This window comes from Populus euphratica, unplaced genomic scaffold (genome assembly GCF_000495115.2).
Source record: "Populus euphratica unplaced genomic scaffold, PopEup_1.0 scaffold90.1, whole genome shotgun sequence".
NCBI lineage: Eukaryota > Viridiplantae > Streptophyta > Magnoliopsida > Malpighiales > Salicaceae > Populus > Populus euphratica.
In genome coordinates, this window is record NW_011499973.1 from 300,697 (window position 1) to 319,697 (window position 19,001).

At 31.0% G+C, this 19,001-nt stretch overlaps 1 protein-coding gene and 1 long non-coding RNA gene across 6 annotated transcripts; one reads left to right on the forward strand and one right to left on the reverse strand.

Annotated features, from left to right (window-relative positions):
* The first annotated feature begins 1,537 nt into the window (after positions 1-1,537).
* Positions 1,538-6,677, forward strand: LOC105139355 (uncharacterized). 5 transcript variants are annotated; one of them, XM_011045757.1, is made up of 3 exons: positions 1,538-1,850; positions 2,452-2,564; positions 4,876-6,677. In XM_011045757.1, the coding sequence occupies exon 3, from the start codon at positions 4,876-4,878 to the stop codon at positions 6,262-6,264; it is 1,389 nt and encodes a 462-aa protein (XP_011044059.1). In that variant the 5' UTR covers positions 1,538-1,850; positions 2,452-2,564; the 3' UTR covers positions 6,265-6,677. The 5 variants fall into 5 exon arrangements, with proteins under 5 accessions (XP_011044059.1, XP_011044064.1, XP_011044060.1 ...); XM_011045762.1 differs by lacking the exons at positions 1,538-1,850; positions 2,452-2,564 and adding an exon at positions 2,714-3,181; XM_011045758.1 differs by lacking the exons at positions 1,538-1,850; positions 2,452-2,564 and adding an exon at positions 3,609-3,668.
* LOC105139356 (uncharacterized) lies at positions 3,776-3,954 on the reverse strand. Its single transcript, XR_844960.1, has 2 exons — positions 3,909-3,954; positions 3,776-3,864 (listed from the first exon to the last, which is right to left on the reverse strand). It is a non-coding gene; the product is annotated as an uncharacterized LOC105139356 (long non-coding RNA).
* Positions 6,678-19,001: the final 12,324 nt, after the last annotated feature.

The following is a 19,001-nucleotide window of genomic DNA, read 5'->3' on the forward strand; positions in this document are numbered from 1 at the left end:
TTTTCTTTTGGTGTATATATATATATATAACACCCTCAACACTTTACCCTCTAAAAAGATATTTTATACTCTTAATATTTTATCATTAAATTTTACTTTCTTAGTATTCTTTTCTCTAAATATTAATCTCATATCAATGACCATGAATGAGTTATGAATCCTTCACTTATTATAAAGGTTAATATAAGAGTTTTCTTTTTGTTTATTATCTTTTTAAGGACATTGCCAGCAATGTTAAGATGACTGGAAAAGGGAAAGGGTAGTTTTCCTTCAAAGAACACGAAAGGGTATATTTGTCCATCAACTATCATTCAATTCTTGATGGACTTCTCAAATAAAATATATTTTCAATCAAATCCCCATTTATTAAACAATTCTCAATTATCTCTCAAGGTGTTGATGTGTTATCAACCCATAATATAAAATGGTAAAATCATAAAACAATTTAATTTTGTTAAAAATTTCAGTTTAAAAATGAGCAACTTAAGCATTAAATTAAAGTTAAAAGACCCAAATGTGAAAAAAATAAATCTAGACCCTTAATATTTTTTTTTTTATCTTCAAATTCACAAGAACCAGCTAGTCAATGGTTACGGTGGAAATTAGAGGAATTCAAGGATACAGTAAAGATGAATTTGAATCCATAATTATATTCAACTTAATTTTTAATATATTATCAATTTTAAATTTTATTTTTTTATTTTTATTTATTTAAACAAGTTAGATATATTAAATTGGACTAAATTCTTTGTAAATATTATAGATATCCACGAATTAAGTTTGTATTGTTAATTGTTATTAATCTACATTTATATATAGACAGAAATATCATGTCTAATTTTTATATATTATAGTATTATTAAATTCTAGTTAACCCCCTTTCTTTCAACAAATAGACTAGGCTTTATTTGTTTCATTTAAAAAAAGTTAATAGAAATTATTTTTAAATAATATAAAAATAAATATTTAATTCAGAAAATATTAAATATAAATGTAAAATAAGTATGGAGTAAGGTTGACAGTATTTAAAAACTGAATCTGCCACTATACTTGTAATATTTATATTTTAGTTTTTAAATTTATTATTTTTTATAATATTTATATTATCAGATTTGAAAGAGTTGATTCCAGTGATACGATTCAAATATTACAAATGATCCCCCCCTTTTTTTTTTTTTTTTTTATAACACCCATGTGAAAATCAAAAGCCGACAAGACCCATCAATTCTCTAAAAATCAGTCAATTATGGGCCACCAAAAGTTTAATTCTCTGCCACTTGTTCATCATGGAAATCACTCGCACATCTGTATGCAGTCCAGATATTCACACATAAGAAAATCGCCAAAGCCTCATGCCGACCTTTCGTTTCTTCCATGTCTATTTGTTGTGCCCTTGCGTAAGATCCATGTTCCTCAGACCTATCTCTTCGAAATACCCATACTATCCCCATATTCCTCCCAAATCTCCACAACTTTCCTGCTACAACGGCTATGTAATATCTCACTATAAGAAGGGTAAAATGTTGAACTAGATAAACCATGGAAAGCGACCCTACCCAGGCCTCTCTTTTTATTCCCAACGCATTGTTCTGTCGGACATTTTCCAGTCTGTGTCCTCCCTTGTCTTTTCACATTAGCCCCTCTCAGTTTCAGGCTCAGATTTCTCTCCCCCAGAGTTTCTCTTTTTTATTTTTCTCTTTTCCTGCTCTTGTTTTTTATTATTCAATCCTTTCTGGCTTTAAAATGGCAATAGAGATTTAACAAAGTCTCAGCTTCTTGAATGATTGATAGCTAGAATATTGTAATTGTTATATTTTCAAGGCGTTGAAGAGTTTCTTCCTCTTTGTAAAGTAAGTTCTTGAAGGTTGAAATTGGTTTTTGATCAAGTTTCCATTTTGGGTTTTGTTTCCTGCTTCCGCATGTCTGATATGGTAGGTTAACAGTCAGTTATAAGATACCATATGTGTATTTAGATGTCTTTATGGTTTAAAGGGCTTAAAGGGTGCTAGTTGCTGTTGTCTTGGAAAGCAAAGGTTGGTGCTTTTGATAGTTTCCATTTGTTTTATCGTGGGATCACCGGTAGTCTTTGAACTTGTTTTGTGTTTGTTTCAAGCTTGTCTCTCTTTCGTCCTTCAATTTATTTTTGTTGATTTCCTTGCTTTTCTTTTTTCTTGTTTAAAATCATTGGTTTTGGCCTTTGATGCATCTCTCCCTCTCTGTTTTTTCTTTCTTAGAGCTCTGTTTATCATTCTTTTGAGCTCAAAAGTATTGTATTGTCTGAACTCTTATTTTTTATCCCCTTCCTTTTTTTGTTTGTTTGTTTTCTCTGATAACTTCAAATAGAGGGACGCAGTATATGTTTCTTTATTGTTAATTTTGAGGCTTTTTTTCTCTCCTCTCCTCCTAATAACGTGTCTATATATTTTATATATATCTGGGGTTTAATTGCAGGGTTTAGTCTCTTTAGACTTTGAAGGGGTCGGCAAGAGGCGGTGTCCCTTGTGTTTTCTTGAGGCGTACGTCCCTATGAAGACAATTTGACAAAGTCCCGCACGGTTCTTAAGGTATGATAATTTCTCGTGATACTTTCAGTAGTTGAATAGTATTTATTCCGTTTTCATTGACACGAACAGGCTTTAACTTCATGAGTTATGATACGATGATTCTTTACCGTGTTGAGCTGATGTATGTGCACCTGCTTTGTGATTTCTGGGGTTGCTGTACACACGTGCTTGCCACGTTGATAGCATCAGTGATCATGCACGTGCCTCACATATCCGTGTGTTTATTATTATGCCCTCTTGTGTGAAGGATAAATTATTAGATACAACAGGAGTTTGTTTGTCTCTCTTACAAAAATATAAAAATCCTCCACCAGAAATAATTCATGTGTCTCACCCTTTTCATGTCAGAGGGAGGAGTACAACTCAGACATTCTGAATGAGTTACTATGCTAAATAGCATGTGTTTTCTATGAAAAAAGGAGCTCCAAGATCCACTACAACTTTTCTTGGAAGAACTATGATCCATTTTATCCACTATTTATCATCTTTTTTGTGGATTTAAGATTTGGTTCCACAGGTTTAGGGGGCCTCCCCAGAACCAGAAATTAGTCGAGACATTTGGAGCCTGGGATGCAAGTGTTAGACTTGAGAAACCCTTAGAATAAATAATACTTGAGGTACCCTCATTTGAACAAGACTTGCCTGTCTTACCTATCATAGCTATTTATTTCATGAAATTGGAAAAATAAGTGTCCCCAAATTCTGGATTTTGAGAAATTTAATGCCTTATACTGTCATATAATAATGATCCTCATATCACATAAAGCCCAACAAGATGGATGTGTCTGTCGTGTAAGATCTTAAGGGCTATGATTAGTATGTAATGGAAATTTGTCATAAACTTATTCATTTGCATGGATGCGACTCTAACTTCACTGTTATGGAGTCAATCGATGGTAATGTTAAAGTTCAATTTTGCTGATATGACATGTTTTTCAATCATAAAAATTAGTTGAGTTCAATTTTGCTGATTTGACATGTTTTTCAATCATAAAAATTAGTTGGATTAGATCCACCGATGCAATGGTTCTATGTGATGTGGAGGTGTGCTTCATTGGCAAAATTAATACTCATATATCATTCACAAATTAGCTTTATTGATAGGTAAATGTTTCTCGTGTATTATGGTTGTCAATGAGGTTGTAATTGATCCATTTATTGACAATACTAGCTTGTCTTACCTCTGAGAAGGAAATTCATGCATTTTTTTACAATTCTCACGAAACATTATATCGCTTGTTCTTCTGTTTATATTATCAAGGCCTTTCTTGTTAAGCCAAAAGTATCTCATGCTGCGACTCTTAATTTCATTTTTTTAAGGGAATTTTGCTTGTGCATTTGCACTTAACTTGCATGTTGAAAAAAGACTCTGGGTAAATGAACTTTTACACAGTCATTATCCATGGAGAGTAAATTGTTTTGTGGTGTTTTCATGAACATGGAGTTCAACGGATGAAAATTTGAAGGTATTTAGGGGTGTGCGCATGAAATAACTCCCAAAGTTCGTAAATTTGCCACTTGCTAGCATTTTTGTTAGCATTTTTGTGACTGCGAGTTTCAAAGCTCTGCTACGTTCTTCTTAGACATCTCATTTGCTTTTATATCAGTGGATTTTCGCTTGCTGTTATTTCAGTGGATTGGATATCGTGGTCTGATATCTTTTTGTTTAGAATGAAGGCATGATTGTTCCAAGTGTAACCTAAACAATGCTGTGTGATACGATCCAAAAGCTCTAGTTCCTACTGGAGGATAGGATTCCAAGATATTTTGAAGGATTAATTGTATTATATTAGTTTAAGAACGTGGTTGGCCTACCCATGTTGAATTGAATAGTAGGTCTCACTTGGCCTGAATAAAAAAAGAAATGGAATAACCACAAAATTATGCAGAACCACGGAAAGTGCTATCACTTTGTTAATTCCCCAAAAGTTTTCTCTCAGCTAGATTCATAAATTATCCATTCCTACCGAGATGCCTAGTTTACAAATAGAGACAAGCATATAAAGCTTTCAACTTGTCTTTTTGTGCGTGTCCTTGAATTGGCTGCTGCTTCTGTTCTTCTCTCCACCAGTTTCTTTTTTTCCCGCGTTTAAAGTCCGACTCCTTAATTCTTTCAATAGGAAAGCAAATTTGACATAGGTGCTGAAGTTTTTGCTTTTCTCTTTGCTTCAACTCCATCATCTTCACCATCATCATCCTCAAATCTTTTTTGCACTAACCTTTCGCCCTTTTGATTTGCAATCGCATAATTTCCGTTATCTGATCTTCTTACCATCTGTGCAATTGTCACTATTTCCAATAATTTCTGCAGATGGATTCAGTAAAACCATCCGCCGTGACTCCTAGGAAGAGTAAATTTGCACGCACTGTAGCCAAAGTTCTTCATCTTCGAGCAGCAAGTGGGATTGCTCCTGTTGACGGGGTTCAGAAAGTTGCGGCCCAAGAAAAGGTCAAGAATGACAAGCATCGCCATAAAAGCGCAGCTAGCCGGCCGCAATCATTTGACATCAATGATAACGATGAACATGAAAAAAGCTTGGCCTTGGAAGTACTTGTTGCCAAACTGTTTGCTAGCTTATCATCTGTAAAAGCTGCATATGCTCAGTTACAGTATGCTCAGTCTCCTTATGATGCTGATGGGATTCAAGGAGCTGACCATTTGGTAGTCTCTGAGTTGAAGAATCTGTCTGATTTGAAGCGGTGCTACATAAAAAAACAGTTTGATCCTTCTCCTGAGACCTCTCTGGTTTTGGCTGAGATTCAGGAGCAGAAGAGTCTTTCAAAGATCTATGAGATAATGGGGAAGAAATTGGAGTCTCAGTTGAGGCTCAAGGAGTCCGAGATCATGTATCTAAGAGAAAAAATGGAAGAATCTAATAGACAAAACCGATTACTTGAGAAGAGATTAAATCAAAGTGGACATTTATCTATGCCTGGCAATCTACGGCAATCAGGCTTAAGTCCCAGCCATTTCATTACAGTTCTACGACATACAGACAAGTCCATTCGAAGCTTTGTCAAGTTGATGATTGATGAGATGAAATCTGCTGGTTGGGATCTAGATGCGGCCGCTGAATCTATTGTATCCGATGTGGCCTACTGGAGAGCAGATGACAAATGTTTTGCATTTGAAAGCTTTGTTAGCAGAGAGATGTTCGATGGTTTCCATTTGCCTAATTTCTCTCTAAAGGAAGAATCTCTACCAGAGAAAAAGAATCAGCAACAGTTGTTTTTCAGGAGATTCACTGAACTGAAATCTGCGAAAGCAACTGAATACATTGCCCTCAAGCCCAAATCAACATTTGCAAAATTTTGTCGTGCCAAGTACTTGCAACTTATACACCCCCAGATGGAAACGTCCTTTTTAGGCAATCTGAGCCAAAGAAGCCTCGTGAATTCAGGTGAATTTCCTGACAATAGTTTTTTTGCCACATTTGTTGAAATGGCTAGGCGGGTCTGGCTACTACATTGCTTGGCCTTTTCTTTCGACCCAGAAGCCTCAATCTTTCAAGTCCGTAGAGGGTGTCGTTTCTCTGAAGTTTACATGGAATGTGTTGCGGAAGATGCGCTTCTTTCAGAGAATGCACCGGAAGCTGATCCACCAGTGGCATTCACCGTAGTTCCTGGGTTTAGGATCGGTAAAACTGTTATACAGTGTCAGGTCTATCTCTCTCAGCTCCATACCAAGGTAAACCGTTGATAAAAACTTAAGCATGGACCTACAACATCGAAGAATGAACTGGTGCAGGCCACTATCATGATTCTTTTGAGTAAAAATCTGATGATAAAAATGGCTTTTCCTACTTGGTGTTTGTTGTGGGGTCTTGGAATGTGTTGCCGAACAGTGACTTGGGGCAGCTTGTCTTCGTCTTTCTCATGGCCATTCTGAATGCAGAAAGCGCGTGGACCGTAGTTAGGAAAGAACCTTCGCATCTTTTATATCAATCCACGAAACAATTTTGTTAATATTAGGCCATTGACAGAAGGCTTGCTTAGGCCATTGACAGAAGGCTTGCTTAGCTGTGTTGCACCCTTTCGCTATGTCCTGGATGCTCTCCATGTACATTGTAATATTCAAGTAGAATATAAATGTGGATTTTCTATTCGCAGTTATGGCGACCAAGTCATTCTCCAGTTCTTAAACTAGAAAACTGGCGTGTTACATTATGGGTTGGACTGAAGCTTTTTTAATCATGAAAAACAAAAAATGTTAAATGTCGGGAGGAAATTCTTTTATAATGTTATTAAATTCATTCCAAGAATTTAATCTTGAAACTTTTCTATCTAAATTTTAAATAACATTATTCAGGATTTATCTTATTATAACTCAAGAGATTTAATGAGTCTAAAAGCAAAGTTAAATTAATAGTGAAAAGGTTTTGCTTTTTTTTTAAAAAAAAAAAACTTATTTCAAGTTTTTTTTTTTTAAAAAAAAAAAAAAAAAAAACTTATTTCAAGTTTTTTTTTTTTTTTAAAAAAAAAAAACTTATTTCAAGTTTTTTTTTTTTAAAAAAAAAAAACTTGAAATAAGTTTTTTTTTTTTAAAAAAAAAAAAAAACTTGAAATAAGTTTTTTTTTTTTTTTTTTAAAAAAAAAAAACTTGAAATAAGTTTTTTTTTTTTTTTTTTTTAAAAAAAAAAAACTTATTTCAAGTTTTTTTTTTTTTTTAAAAAAAAAAAAAAACTTGAAATAAGTTTTTTTTTTTTTTTAAAAAAAAAAAACTTGAAATAAGTTTTTTTTTTTTAAAAAAAAAAAAAAAACTTGAAATAAGTTTTTTTTTTTTAAAAAAAAAAAAAAAACTTGAAATAAGTTTTTTTTTTTTTTTTAAAAAAAAAAAAAAACTTGAAATAAGTTTTTTTTTTTTAAAAAAAAAAAACTTGAAATAAGTTTTTTTTTTTTAATATTAAAATAATAATATATTATATTAATTTTATTTTTTATTATTTAATCTGTTAAATTTGTAACTTTGACTCATAAACTTTAGTAGATTAATAACTTTATTTTTTTATTTTAAATTTTTTTTACAAAATTGAGTTACAACTAAAAGCCAAGATATTTATTTAAAAATATGATAAATATATATTAAAAAAAACCAAAAAAATTATAAAATCAAAATTAAAATTAAACAATTGTTTCATGAATGAAGTTAAAAAAATTCAACAAAAACAAACAAAACAAGACTATACTGATAACCATGACTTTAATGGAAGGGCCTATATATGTCTTAGAATTGAAATCTAGGCCCATGACTTGTTTTTTTTTACCCTTAGGAGTGTCATATGCTTCTATTTTAAGCAGGTGATACGTCACTTGTAAAATCACAAACATAAAAATAAAAATCAACCAGATAAAATAAAAATCTAAATTACACTTGATCTACTTTTTCAGATATATTTAGAGAAAAAAATTAACATCATCAAACTTTTTTAATTGAATGGAACCATAACACAAAGAACAACAAATTTCATTGATGAAAGTGATCATTCATTAACATTTTTTGCTCCTTTAATATTTTCAGGCGGTGTTCTTCTTTTTTTGTGTTAGGTCCAAATATTAGAATGTTAAGAAAATAAATTTTTAGATTAAAATCAAAATGAAAAAAAAATAAAGAGATTGTGGAGCAAGAAAACATGAAGTAGGTGGACTAAAGAAAATTTTTTCTATTAAAATTTAGATTAATCATAAAATTTTTCTTTATTTTACACATTGGTTTTTTATTGCTCTATATTTTTTAATTTTTTTGACAAATTGATTATGAAATTGAACACTGTAATTGGAAAAAAGTTTTGAGAAAGAAATGAAAAAAGAAGAAGATATTGTGAGTTGATACAGTGATTTCCCTAGCTTTTCTTAGTATATATAATTATAATTGTAATGTAACTTTGCTTAAAGCTTTGGATGCCTTGGATAAACAAGCTTTTTGTCTGCTTCTTCATCTTAGTGATCTTTTTTTTTCTCTAGAAGTTACTTTGTGAGCCTCGATTACCAAGTCTCCTTTCTGCACCATCCCCCAAGAGTCCCTTGAATCTTTCAAGGTGTCTTTTTCCTTTATCCTTGTCGAATGCATGCAAAACGTAAATTGTGACTGTCCACCTCTCCTCTGGAGAAGGGCACTTGGACCCATAAGGCAAACCTCAAATGTATATTTAGAAATGCACAACCTTAATCGGATTGTGTATCATAGACAAGACAGGGCAGCTTGTTTGTCGAGAAATTGTGCATGATGCCAACTTTATTTAATGTGGTCGGTCATGAGTTGACATGCGATGACATCTATTTGCTGCCCTCTGTTAACGGGGAAGAGGATGTTGTTGTTTGCATGATGGAGTCTATTTTATGAAAAATCCACTTCATCTAAATAAAGCTTCCGATATTTAGAGGTAAACATATATTAAAATAATATTTTTTATTTTAAAAAATTATTTTTATATCAATATATCATAACAATTTAAAATTATTAAAAAAATATTAATTTAAAATAAAATAATAAAAAATTAATATTTTTTTAAAATACTTTTAAATCATAAAGATGCACAACTAAAAAAATAGAATAAATTGGCATTAATGTTAGGTAGGGTTATCAATCCATGAAAACTGCTGGTGGCCCATTTGCTCTGCCTCTACACAGTACTGTACCACGTGCATTTGTTGCATAAATCTGAAGGGAGGCTTGGAATTGGGATTAGATTCATATATTGATCAATGGAAATGGAAATGGAATTGTTTGGTGTGTATATTCATCATTGATATCACTCATTATAGTTTGGTGTTGCTCCTTTCAAAGTAAAAAGAGAAGAGATGTCAAGTTCAAGCGTTATCCTTGTAAATTCGTTGCTGATAATCTCAAAAACTCCAACACTAAAAAACCATCACCAATTCACATGCATCAAATTAAGACTTCTTACCTTAAAGGTGGTTATGGATATTTTTGATGGAAGGGGCAAAAAATCCCTTTTCACTAACCAATATCAACTTATAAATAAAAAATAAAAAATAAATTCACCCACAAAATGATACTCGGGTTAGAGATGTTTTTAGGCTAATTTTTATACATTTTTTTTTATTCTAGTTAAAAACAAAATTACCCGTAAATTCATTTTCAGTATGAAAAGGACTAATTAGTTTAAGCATATATTTTTTTTCTAATAATTTTTTTCCCTAAAAGAGTTCAATTCTTTTTGTACTCCCTAAAATTCCCTTTCATGAATGACATATGAGTTTAACCCTAAATTATCTACTTGGATATGATTTTTTTTAATCTTAATTTTTTAATTATTAGTTTTTCCGATTCCTTCATGAGCTTGAGTAAATTTTACATATTTTTTAGCTACTTATTCTTGCAACTATCAACGAATTGTAACAATGCTTTATATATACATATGAGATCAATGTTTTGCTGGTAAGGAAAATCAGTATAGAACAACTTCAACACAGTAGAGGAATGTCGGTATAATTAGCATCCTTTTTTGACAAACTTTAATAAAAACGATGACCGGGATTTGAATTCTCTAAAAGTTCCCACATTAGAGGAACAGGTTTATAGGAGTCTTCGACCCCCACACCACCCCAACCACAGCTTGTTTGTAACTTGTATCCATAGCATAGTCACATATTGGCTTACTTGGCTAGCAGTCAATTTCCAAGGACATTATTTTCCCGTGCACTTCGCCCTTGTATAATTAGCATCTTTTTTTGACAAACTTTAATAAAAACGATGAGCTAAGGCAAACTTGTAACTTGTCAATGCAACTCGTGACTATCCAACACTACCAAAAATTTGTCCTTCGGATTCAATAATCGATCAATTTCCATAAAGTAGAGACAAGTGGCATGGAAGGAGTAGAATTGCTTGAGCCAACCAAGGTACTGTTCAGGTTAGTTTCTACGAGGTTATAAAAATCATAAGGAATCTTATAAGGTGAATTATTCCTTGAAATGACCCCATTTCCTTTATGATGTATTTAATGAACTCCATTTCAGGTTTTTTTTGGATAAATCTTTCTTTAGAGGAATATCAACTCTTGCTGGAATAAATATATGTACAAAATCTCCTGGGATATTGATGGGGATCTTGCAAAGATCAAATCAGTATGAAGTATTTTTTTTATATAACAAGAGACATTAATAGAGGTAGTAATGAGCTTTTATAAAGATAGAGAAGAGGAGAAGGAAGAAGAAGCAAAGAGAGTGTTTTTGTCTTTGAGTCTAAGGTTTCCAACCCCCTTCTTGTATATTCATGCTTCCTTTTGTATTACCTTACTTGACTTGCTTCATACAACGTAGGAGGAATAGAGATGTAATCTTGTAATAGTAGAATAATATTATTCTATTGCTCGTGTCGTCACATCTAATTAATATAAGCATGAGTTGCTTGTTCGTATTTAATAAGATGTGATGGGTATCATAATTACTAACCCAAACCTAGAGTATAGGGGGTTTAGTGTAAAGAAACCTATCAGTTATGCACCAAATTTGAGGAATGTTGGGCTGAATCCATGCCTAAAACCCAGGAGAAAATGGGGCACGGACATATCCAGGTCCACTGTGAAGCTGGGTGCGGACATGTTCAGGCCCAACATGGAGCGGGGCGTAGACGCTTTCGTGCCCAATGTAGAGTGAAGCATGGTCACGTCCAAGTCCAATGTGGGACCAAACATCATCATGTCTAAGTCTAATGTGGGACCAGACGTGGTCTTGTCCTGGCCTACCATAGAGTTGGGTATGGCTGGACCCCAACCTAACTTGGGGTCGGACACCTGAAAAGACATAGCCCCATTTTGGATTATGACGTTCATGCATTATCTCTTAAATGAGGTTGATTTAAGAAACCATAATCCATCAGTTTCCATCAAACTTTGCACTGAACATGTGGGAAAAAAAAACTTCATTATGCAAATATAAAAAATTTCACACTATTCATTATTAAAGCATATAGTTTTTCAGCAAATTGATCAAACGTAGTGTGTTCATCAATGGAAAATCCATCCATATGGACACCTTCACATGTCATATATTTATCATCATGAACTTTAAGCATATCTCTGATATAGCATTCATAAAACAAAATCTTTCCATTGTTTATTTCCATAATGAAACATAAGCATATATGTATATTATTCCGCATATTAGACAAAAAGCAAACATAACAAACACATAAACAAGTAGATTTACGTAGTTCTCTAAATCAAGTATGTCCATAGAGGTAGAAATTGTATATTATTGGAGGAATAATACAAACACTCAATTCAACTCTAATACAATCCTGAAAATCCTGTGTTTCACTCTTACACTCGGTGTTTCGCTAAAATATGTTCTCTCAATTGCACACTATGCACATTTCCTTTACTCTCTTTTCTGCTTTTATCTACTCACTCCATAACACTCTTCTTAGTGCCCTTTTATATGTGAAAATAGGAGGACAAACTTTTCTATTTTTAGCTTTGATATCTAAGAGTAAAAATTGCCACAATTTGAGGAGGGTGGTCGGAAAAATGTTGATATATATCTTTTACAAATCTCTACCTTGGCGATATTTTTTCATCCAGTCTTAGTGATAAATCAATGCTACCTTTGATGTGTCATATGGTGCTACACCTTAAAGGTGCTCAACATCAAGAGATGTGACTAACTCCAAATAATATTGGAACTTGATCCTTGAGACATATTTTATGAGCATGTCAACAATATTATCTCAATTGCCAATCTTCTATAGTAGAATATCCCCTTCATCCATACTTTCTCAAACAAAATAAAATCAGATGTTAATGTGTTTAGTGTGGGAATGATGAACTTAGTTCTTTGCCAGACAAATGACACTTTGATTATCACAAGGGATATCTACGTGATCTTGAAAAATTACCAAGTTTTCAATCAACCTATGTAACCAAACATCTTAATTGAAGGCTTTCGTTACTGCCATGTACTCTACCATAAATGTTGACAAAGCTACCATTAATTGTAATGCTGACCTCTAACTTAGAAGCCCTTTAAAAAGTGTAAGCACATAGCCTGTTATAGAACAACTCTTATCTAAGTCATAACATAGTCCAAGTCCACATAACCAACTAAATTATGTTCAAGTCTATTATCTCCCTTAAACTTCAAATCAATATTTGTTGTGCTATAAATATATTGTAGAATCCACTTAATTGTATTTTAGTGACCCTTTCTCGGAACATGCATATACATGCTTCTTTATAGGAGAAGGGGATTCCATCATCAATCACAAAAAAATGAATAAGCCACCATGTTACGATATTGAACAAGTTTTTTATAACCCTTTTCATTTTACTTGTTGCAAAGGATTTTTATTATTGTGTGGTTGTTGGTTACAACATCTGTTTCATTTATACTTTCATTTGAATCTTTTTTAGAATGGATTATCTTAATAGTCTTTACAAGAATAGCTAAAGTTTCAAACTCCACTTGTTGTGCATCACTCAGTTGTTTCTTCTTTTCCTATGATTTCTCTTATTGTAGTATACCAAACTCATCAAAACTAACATCTCTACTCAAAATCACTTTCTTTTATTCGAAACTCTAGAGTCTGTAGCCCTTTACTCCTTCACTAAAACCTGAAAATACAGCTTTCTTAGCTTTAGGATCTAGTTTGCACTCAATAACATGATAATAAACTGAGCATCTAAATAGACATACAGAGTCATAATCATTTACACGAGATCCTAATCATACATTTAAGGGGGTGTTTAGTACTTAAAAGTGTATTTTTATCAAAGTTTTATATCTTCATTTTACATTTAAAGTATCAATAATCCCTTAACTAAAGCATATTTTATAATATCATATCTAATACTATAAGATACATTTAATATATGGTAAATGTTCATCTTAAATACAGGCTTATTACATAAATAAAAGGATTAATTGATGAGTTTAACTTCTAAAATTTAGAAGACAAGGAGAGGGCCAAGATTAGAAAACAGATGTTGGTTTAGTCCAAACAGGAATACTGTTTAGTCATTGAATGATAACTGGATGTTGAAACATGTCATCATCTTGTAATTAAGGGAATCTATCGGAAAAATGGTCCAAGAAAGAGCAAATGCCACGAACTATGGCCTTTTTAACTTGTCATGAAGCAACTTGTTTAACAAGAGTTGTTATTTCTAAAAGTTGTGTCTAATTACTATAATGCATTACCTCATTAACTCTTCTAGATAAATTGCTATGAATTTACTACCATTTTCAAGATTAAATCCCTTACTTCTTCAGGAGTCTTTTCTATGGGTGCTCTTTCACTTGCAACATCAATCATGCTATAGTCCATATGTAATAATCCCTTATAAAAATATTGCAACAATAATTAATCATAATTTTGATGATGAGGGCAACTCATATATAATTGATTGAAACGCTCCCATTATTTTTCTTGCTGTTATTTTGACGAATTCCATTGATATCTTTTTAGATGGTAATTGCTTTTGAGGTTAGAAAGAACTTTTACAAAAACTTCATTTTCATATCATTCCCCATGGTAATAGATCTGGATGAAGGTAATAAAGCCAATCTTTTGCCTTGTCTACCAATAAGAATGGGAAAGCTTTAAGTTTGATTTGGTCTCCAGTCACTCATTGCGACTTCATTATAGAGCAAACAAGATGGAATTCCTTTAAGTTTTTATGTTGATCCTTACTTGTAAGGCCATGAAAAGTAGATAATAAGTGAATCAAACCTAACTTTAATTCAAAAGCTACATTAATATTTAGAAATTCAATGCATAAGTGCTGTTGGTTCATGTTGGGAGTTGCTAACTCCTTTAATGTTCTATGTTCGTCCATGTCCTTAATTTTTGGCACTTGTACTTTTAGTTCTTTTTTGGAATTTCATCTAGATTTGATGAGCTTTATAAGTTATCTTCTTGTCTTTCGGTCTTTTTATTTGTCTTAGTTATTATTTCAATCTTAGGATTGAATATTAATGCACCTGTAAAGGAAGATCTTGACATATATCCGTTAGCTTGCATAGAAAATTAGGAAGAAATCTATTTCCTTAGCAATAGTGATAAAATTTGGTTGTTGTCGAAACCACCAAAATTATTTCTGGCTTTTTCCTCTCTTTAAGGAATTGATTTTTGTAGCATGATAGTGAAAGCTAGGTCAAACCCAAGGGAAGTTATTCTAATTCTTCTTACAAGTAGCTGAAATAAAGATTTGGGATTAATAAGAAAACTAAAGAAAATTATAATTCTAAAAAGAAAATGCAAAAGATAATTTAGTGTTTATATGCACAGGTTAAAAAGGTGGTCCATTCATAATTCAATGTTTATATGCACAATTTAAACAGGTTGTCCATTTAACAAATTGATCATCAAAGTAAAATTTCTTTTAATTCAAGCAAATACTAAAATTTCTTGAAGCAAGGAAGATAATTCAAGGAAATACTAAAATTTCTTGAAGCAAGGAAGATCTAAAAATATAAATTCATTAGAAAAAACCCCTAATTAATTCCCTAACATCAATCAAATTAAAATTAAAAAGTAAATTTTATATTCGGTGTCAAGATTTAAGAGCGAAAAACAACCTAATATTCCAAGTTATTATTAAAAAGCTTAATGATTTTTACTTATCTTATTATTCGTTTAACCTAAAAGTTATATCAATAAATTCATTTATTTTGCTTCCTTCTTGATCTAAATCAACATGCTTATCGTAGAAACCATTCAAAAAGCTTAAATGAAAACAATAGCTTATATACCAAATTTAAGTAAAGCAAGTATTTAAATGTCAAGAAATAAAGTTGAAAATATCTCTTCTCATAATCTACAACAATAATAGAACCAAACTCCTCTGAATCGAAAGCCAAAGTTTAGCTCATAACTATTGACAAAATTGAAAAACAAAGAGGAAAATAATTGCACCCTGAACCCTTATGTTTCTTGAATTGCTTTTTTTATTCTCTCCTTTAGCTGTTATTATTTTCAAGATTCTTTTGTTGCTTATGAGTCCTTAATGTTACTTAATTCCTGCCTATTTTATCTAGTCGTTAAGGTTAGTTAGATCCATCAGAATTTGTGTTAAAAACTGACTCAGCTACTATTACAACTCTAATGCAGTTTAGACTTTGTTTCTAAGTTGATTTCCTACAATACCCAATCATCCCAACTTTATTCTTTTATCCAAGACTAGAGGCTTGATTTGCATCTTTTTTGGATCGTAAGACTCACTATTCCAATATCAGATTTTCAGTCTTCTATCTAAAAAGGGAAAAACAATCACTTTAATAACAAATATTGTATAAAGTCCTTAAACTTTGTTGATTCTTCTAAAATAATCCCCAATATGCTTACTTACACTTAAGACATAGTAGAAAAAACAGATCATAAGAGGAATAAAAATATATTTATTTTATTTTTATCAACAATGAAAATTTTCCATTGTTATTTCTATCTAGAATTACTGATGGAATATTTTTCATCAATGTTTTCATCTAGAATTACTGATGGAATATTTTTTATAAGAGTATATAATTATCTTTATTGCTAATTGGTATTTCTTTTTATAAGAGTATATAATTATCTTTATTATTAAATATTTAATCCATCACTAATTAATTTTTATATTAAATCAATTTCTAATACACACAAAACATCAAACTATTTACAGTTAGTTTTTATTAATATGTCAAACAATAAAAATAATATATTTTTCTATAAAATATTAATTAATCTATTTATTGAAACAAAGTGATTTTTATTGTTCACGGTACAATGTTCATTTGACACAACTCACTATATATTTACCATCTATATAAAATGGTTTTTTACCATTATTTATTATTTCTATAGTGTTCACATAAACATAATTAGCTATTCATGCAAGGCGATGTTATTATTCTAATGAATTTTATGGACATCACAGTAGCTATAGTTGTTTTTATGTTTTCATTTCAGTTCCTAAATTTTATTTTATTGGGTTTTGGTCTTGTATAAATTGATCAAAAGATGTGGTGAAAATAAAGATAGGTAAAGGAAGGATAACGAAAATGATTATGATAGTTTTTCAGCAATGATTTTGATTAAAAATAATATAAATAGGATCATCATGATGATTTGATTGGATTGATAGCCATAAAAAACTTCATGACCAAAAAATATAGATCAAAATTGAGATTAAATTCTTATTTCAAAACTTTGATTTTACTGCAATAGTAAGAGCTATGAGAACACTAATAAGCTAATCACATAACTGAAAATTTCAAAGTAATCAATCATTTTCTACTAAGTGAAACTTTTAGCAACCAACCATGCTTTATGTATACCCATCAATAATAAAAAAATCCATAGAGGAATGTAAAGGGGCTAAAGTCCACTTACTATTACCATGGAGAGCAAAAAGTTCCTATTTTTTGGCATGGTTCCATGTCATGTATTTCTTAGCTTCCTGAAATGTAATTGGCTTTTGGGCTAGCAAGGTGGACAATTGTGAAACAAAACAAACAATTAGATTCACTGTCTTGGACTTTTTTGGATGAAGAACCATGGAATGTTATCGGGAACCTGAGTAAGAGAAGGTGAATTATTGTTCAAGACCCACTAAACAGAAAAGTTAAAGGGATCAACAACCAAATTCAAGTTAGGAGATGAAACATCAAATGACATATCAATGAAGAATCCAAAATCTAAACCATATTATGAAAGTGCAAGAGGAGTAGGAGAGACATGTGGACATAGGAGACCGAACTTATACCTAGATAATGAGGAATATACATGTGAAGATAAATTATCAAGACTAGTGACCATTGAAATAGGTGTAATAGGGATAATATTTTTTAGCTTCGATCTTGTTAGGAGAGAGGGAGAGTGTGTCAAGATGGGAGAAAAGTATTGAGTGTTAGTGTAGGTAAATAAATTTTATGTTTGGAGTTGTCAAATAGAAAAATATTTTCATGAAACTGAATATGATGAGCAATATAAAGAAAAATAAAAGATAGATCAAGATATTGATACCCTAAATGATATGAAATATAGCTAAGAAAAACACAAGAAGTAGATAAAGAATCTAACTTATAAGAATTATGTGGATGGAGGAACAAAAAACAAAGACACCAAAAAATACAAAGAAAACTATAATCATGTATAGACTTGAAAAGACATTCAAATGGTATTTTGTTATTTAACACACAAGTTGGAATGTATTTTGCTAAATAAAAAAATGTTTCAAACATATAACTTTAACATTTTAATGGAGTATTACATTGTCTAAGAAGTATGAGACTAGTTTTAACAATATATTTGCAAGTTGGAATGTATTTTGCTAAATAAACAAATGTTTCAAACACATAACTTTAACATTTTAATAGAGTATTACATTGTCCAATAAGTATGAGACTAGTTTTAACAATATATTTATATCAACATTCAACTATGCCATTTTACTCATGAGTATATGGGTAAATCAATTGATGGTGAGTACCAATAGTTTTAAAATAAGTATTCAATTTTATATATTCACTACTCTATTCAATTTAATAGATTTAATTTTTGAAAAGAATTGTCTTTCAACTTGAGCTTGAAATTATTAAAAAACACATTGAAAACATTAGACTTGTCAACTAAAGGAAAAAAAGCTAAATATACTTTGTCTGAGCATCCAAAAAATAACAAAATAACAAAAACTATCATATGATGACATACAAAAAGGTTCCCAAACATCACTAAATATCTATTTAAGAGAAGCAAAAATTTTGTAATATGTAAGTCATAATGATAGACATGAAGATTATCCTAAAGAAAATGTTAGACAATTCAAATTAAATTATTTTGACATACATAATAATTTTTATTTGACACTAACAAAATCAAAACTCATAGACTAGGATGCCTAAATTGATTGTGTCATATATTAGTATAGGTAGAAACATATGCATATAAAAAAGCTTAAGGAAAAGATAGCTTAAGGAAAAGATATTGCAAAAGACTTTGACTTATCATCAAGACCATCTCTACTCTGATTAAAAAGAAACATCTCCTTAGTTATTATGTCTTTAACATAAAACATAAAATGATGAAATTAATAATTCCATTATTTTCAAGATAAAACTTCTGGACAGATAATAATGATTTTTTGATAAGGGGAATATGTAATATACTCAATAAGGTAAGAAAATGTTTTGATATGTGAATTTTATAATGATCAAAATTTGATATAACAAGTCCCTTATCATCTTCAACATGTAGTTGATCATTACCAAGATAAGTTTCGGAGCTTATCATACTCGCAAGGTCAGGTTTCGCATAATGATTTACACTTGTATTAGGAAACCAAGTAATTAAGAGTGGTGATTAGTACTTAAAAGTGTATTTTTATCAAGATTTTATATCATCATTTTGCACTTGAAGTATCAATAACTCCTTATCTAAAGCATGTTTTATAATAACATATCTAATAATATAAGATACCTTTAATTTGTGGTAAATGT

What these genes read in the sequence shown, in the direction of transcription:
- LOC105139355 (XM_011045757.1), top strand. Translation starts at nt 4,876, where the DNA reads ATGGATTCAGTAAAACCATCCGCCGTGACTCCTAGGAAGAGTAAATTT.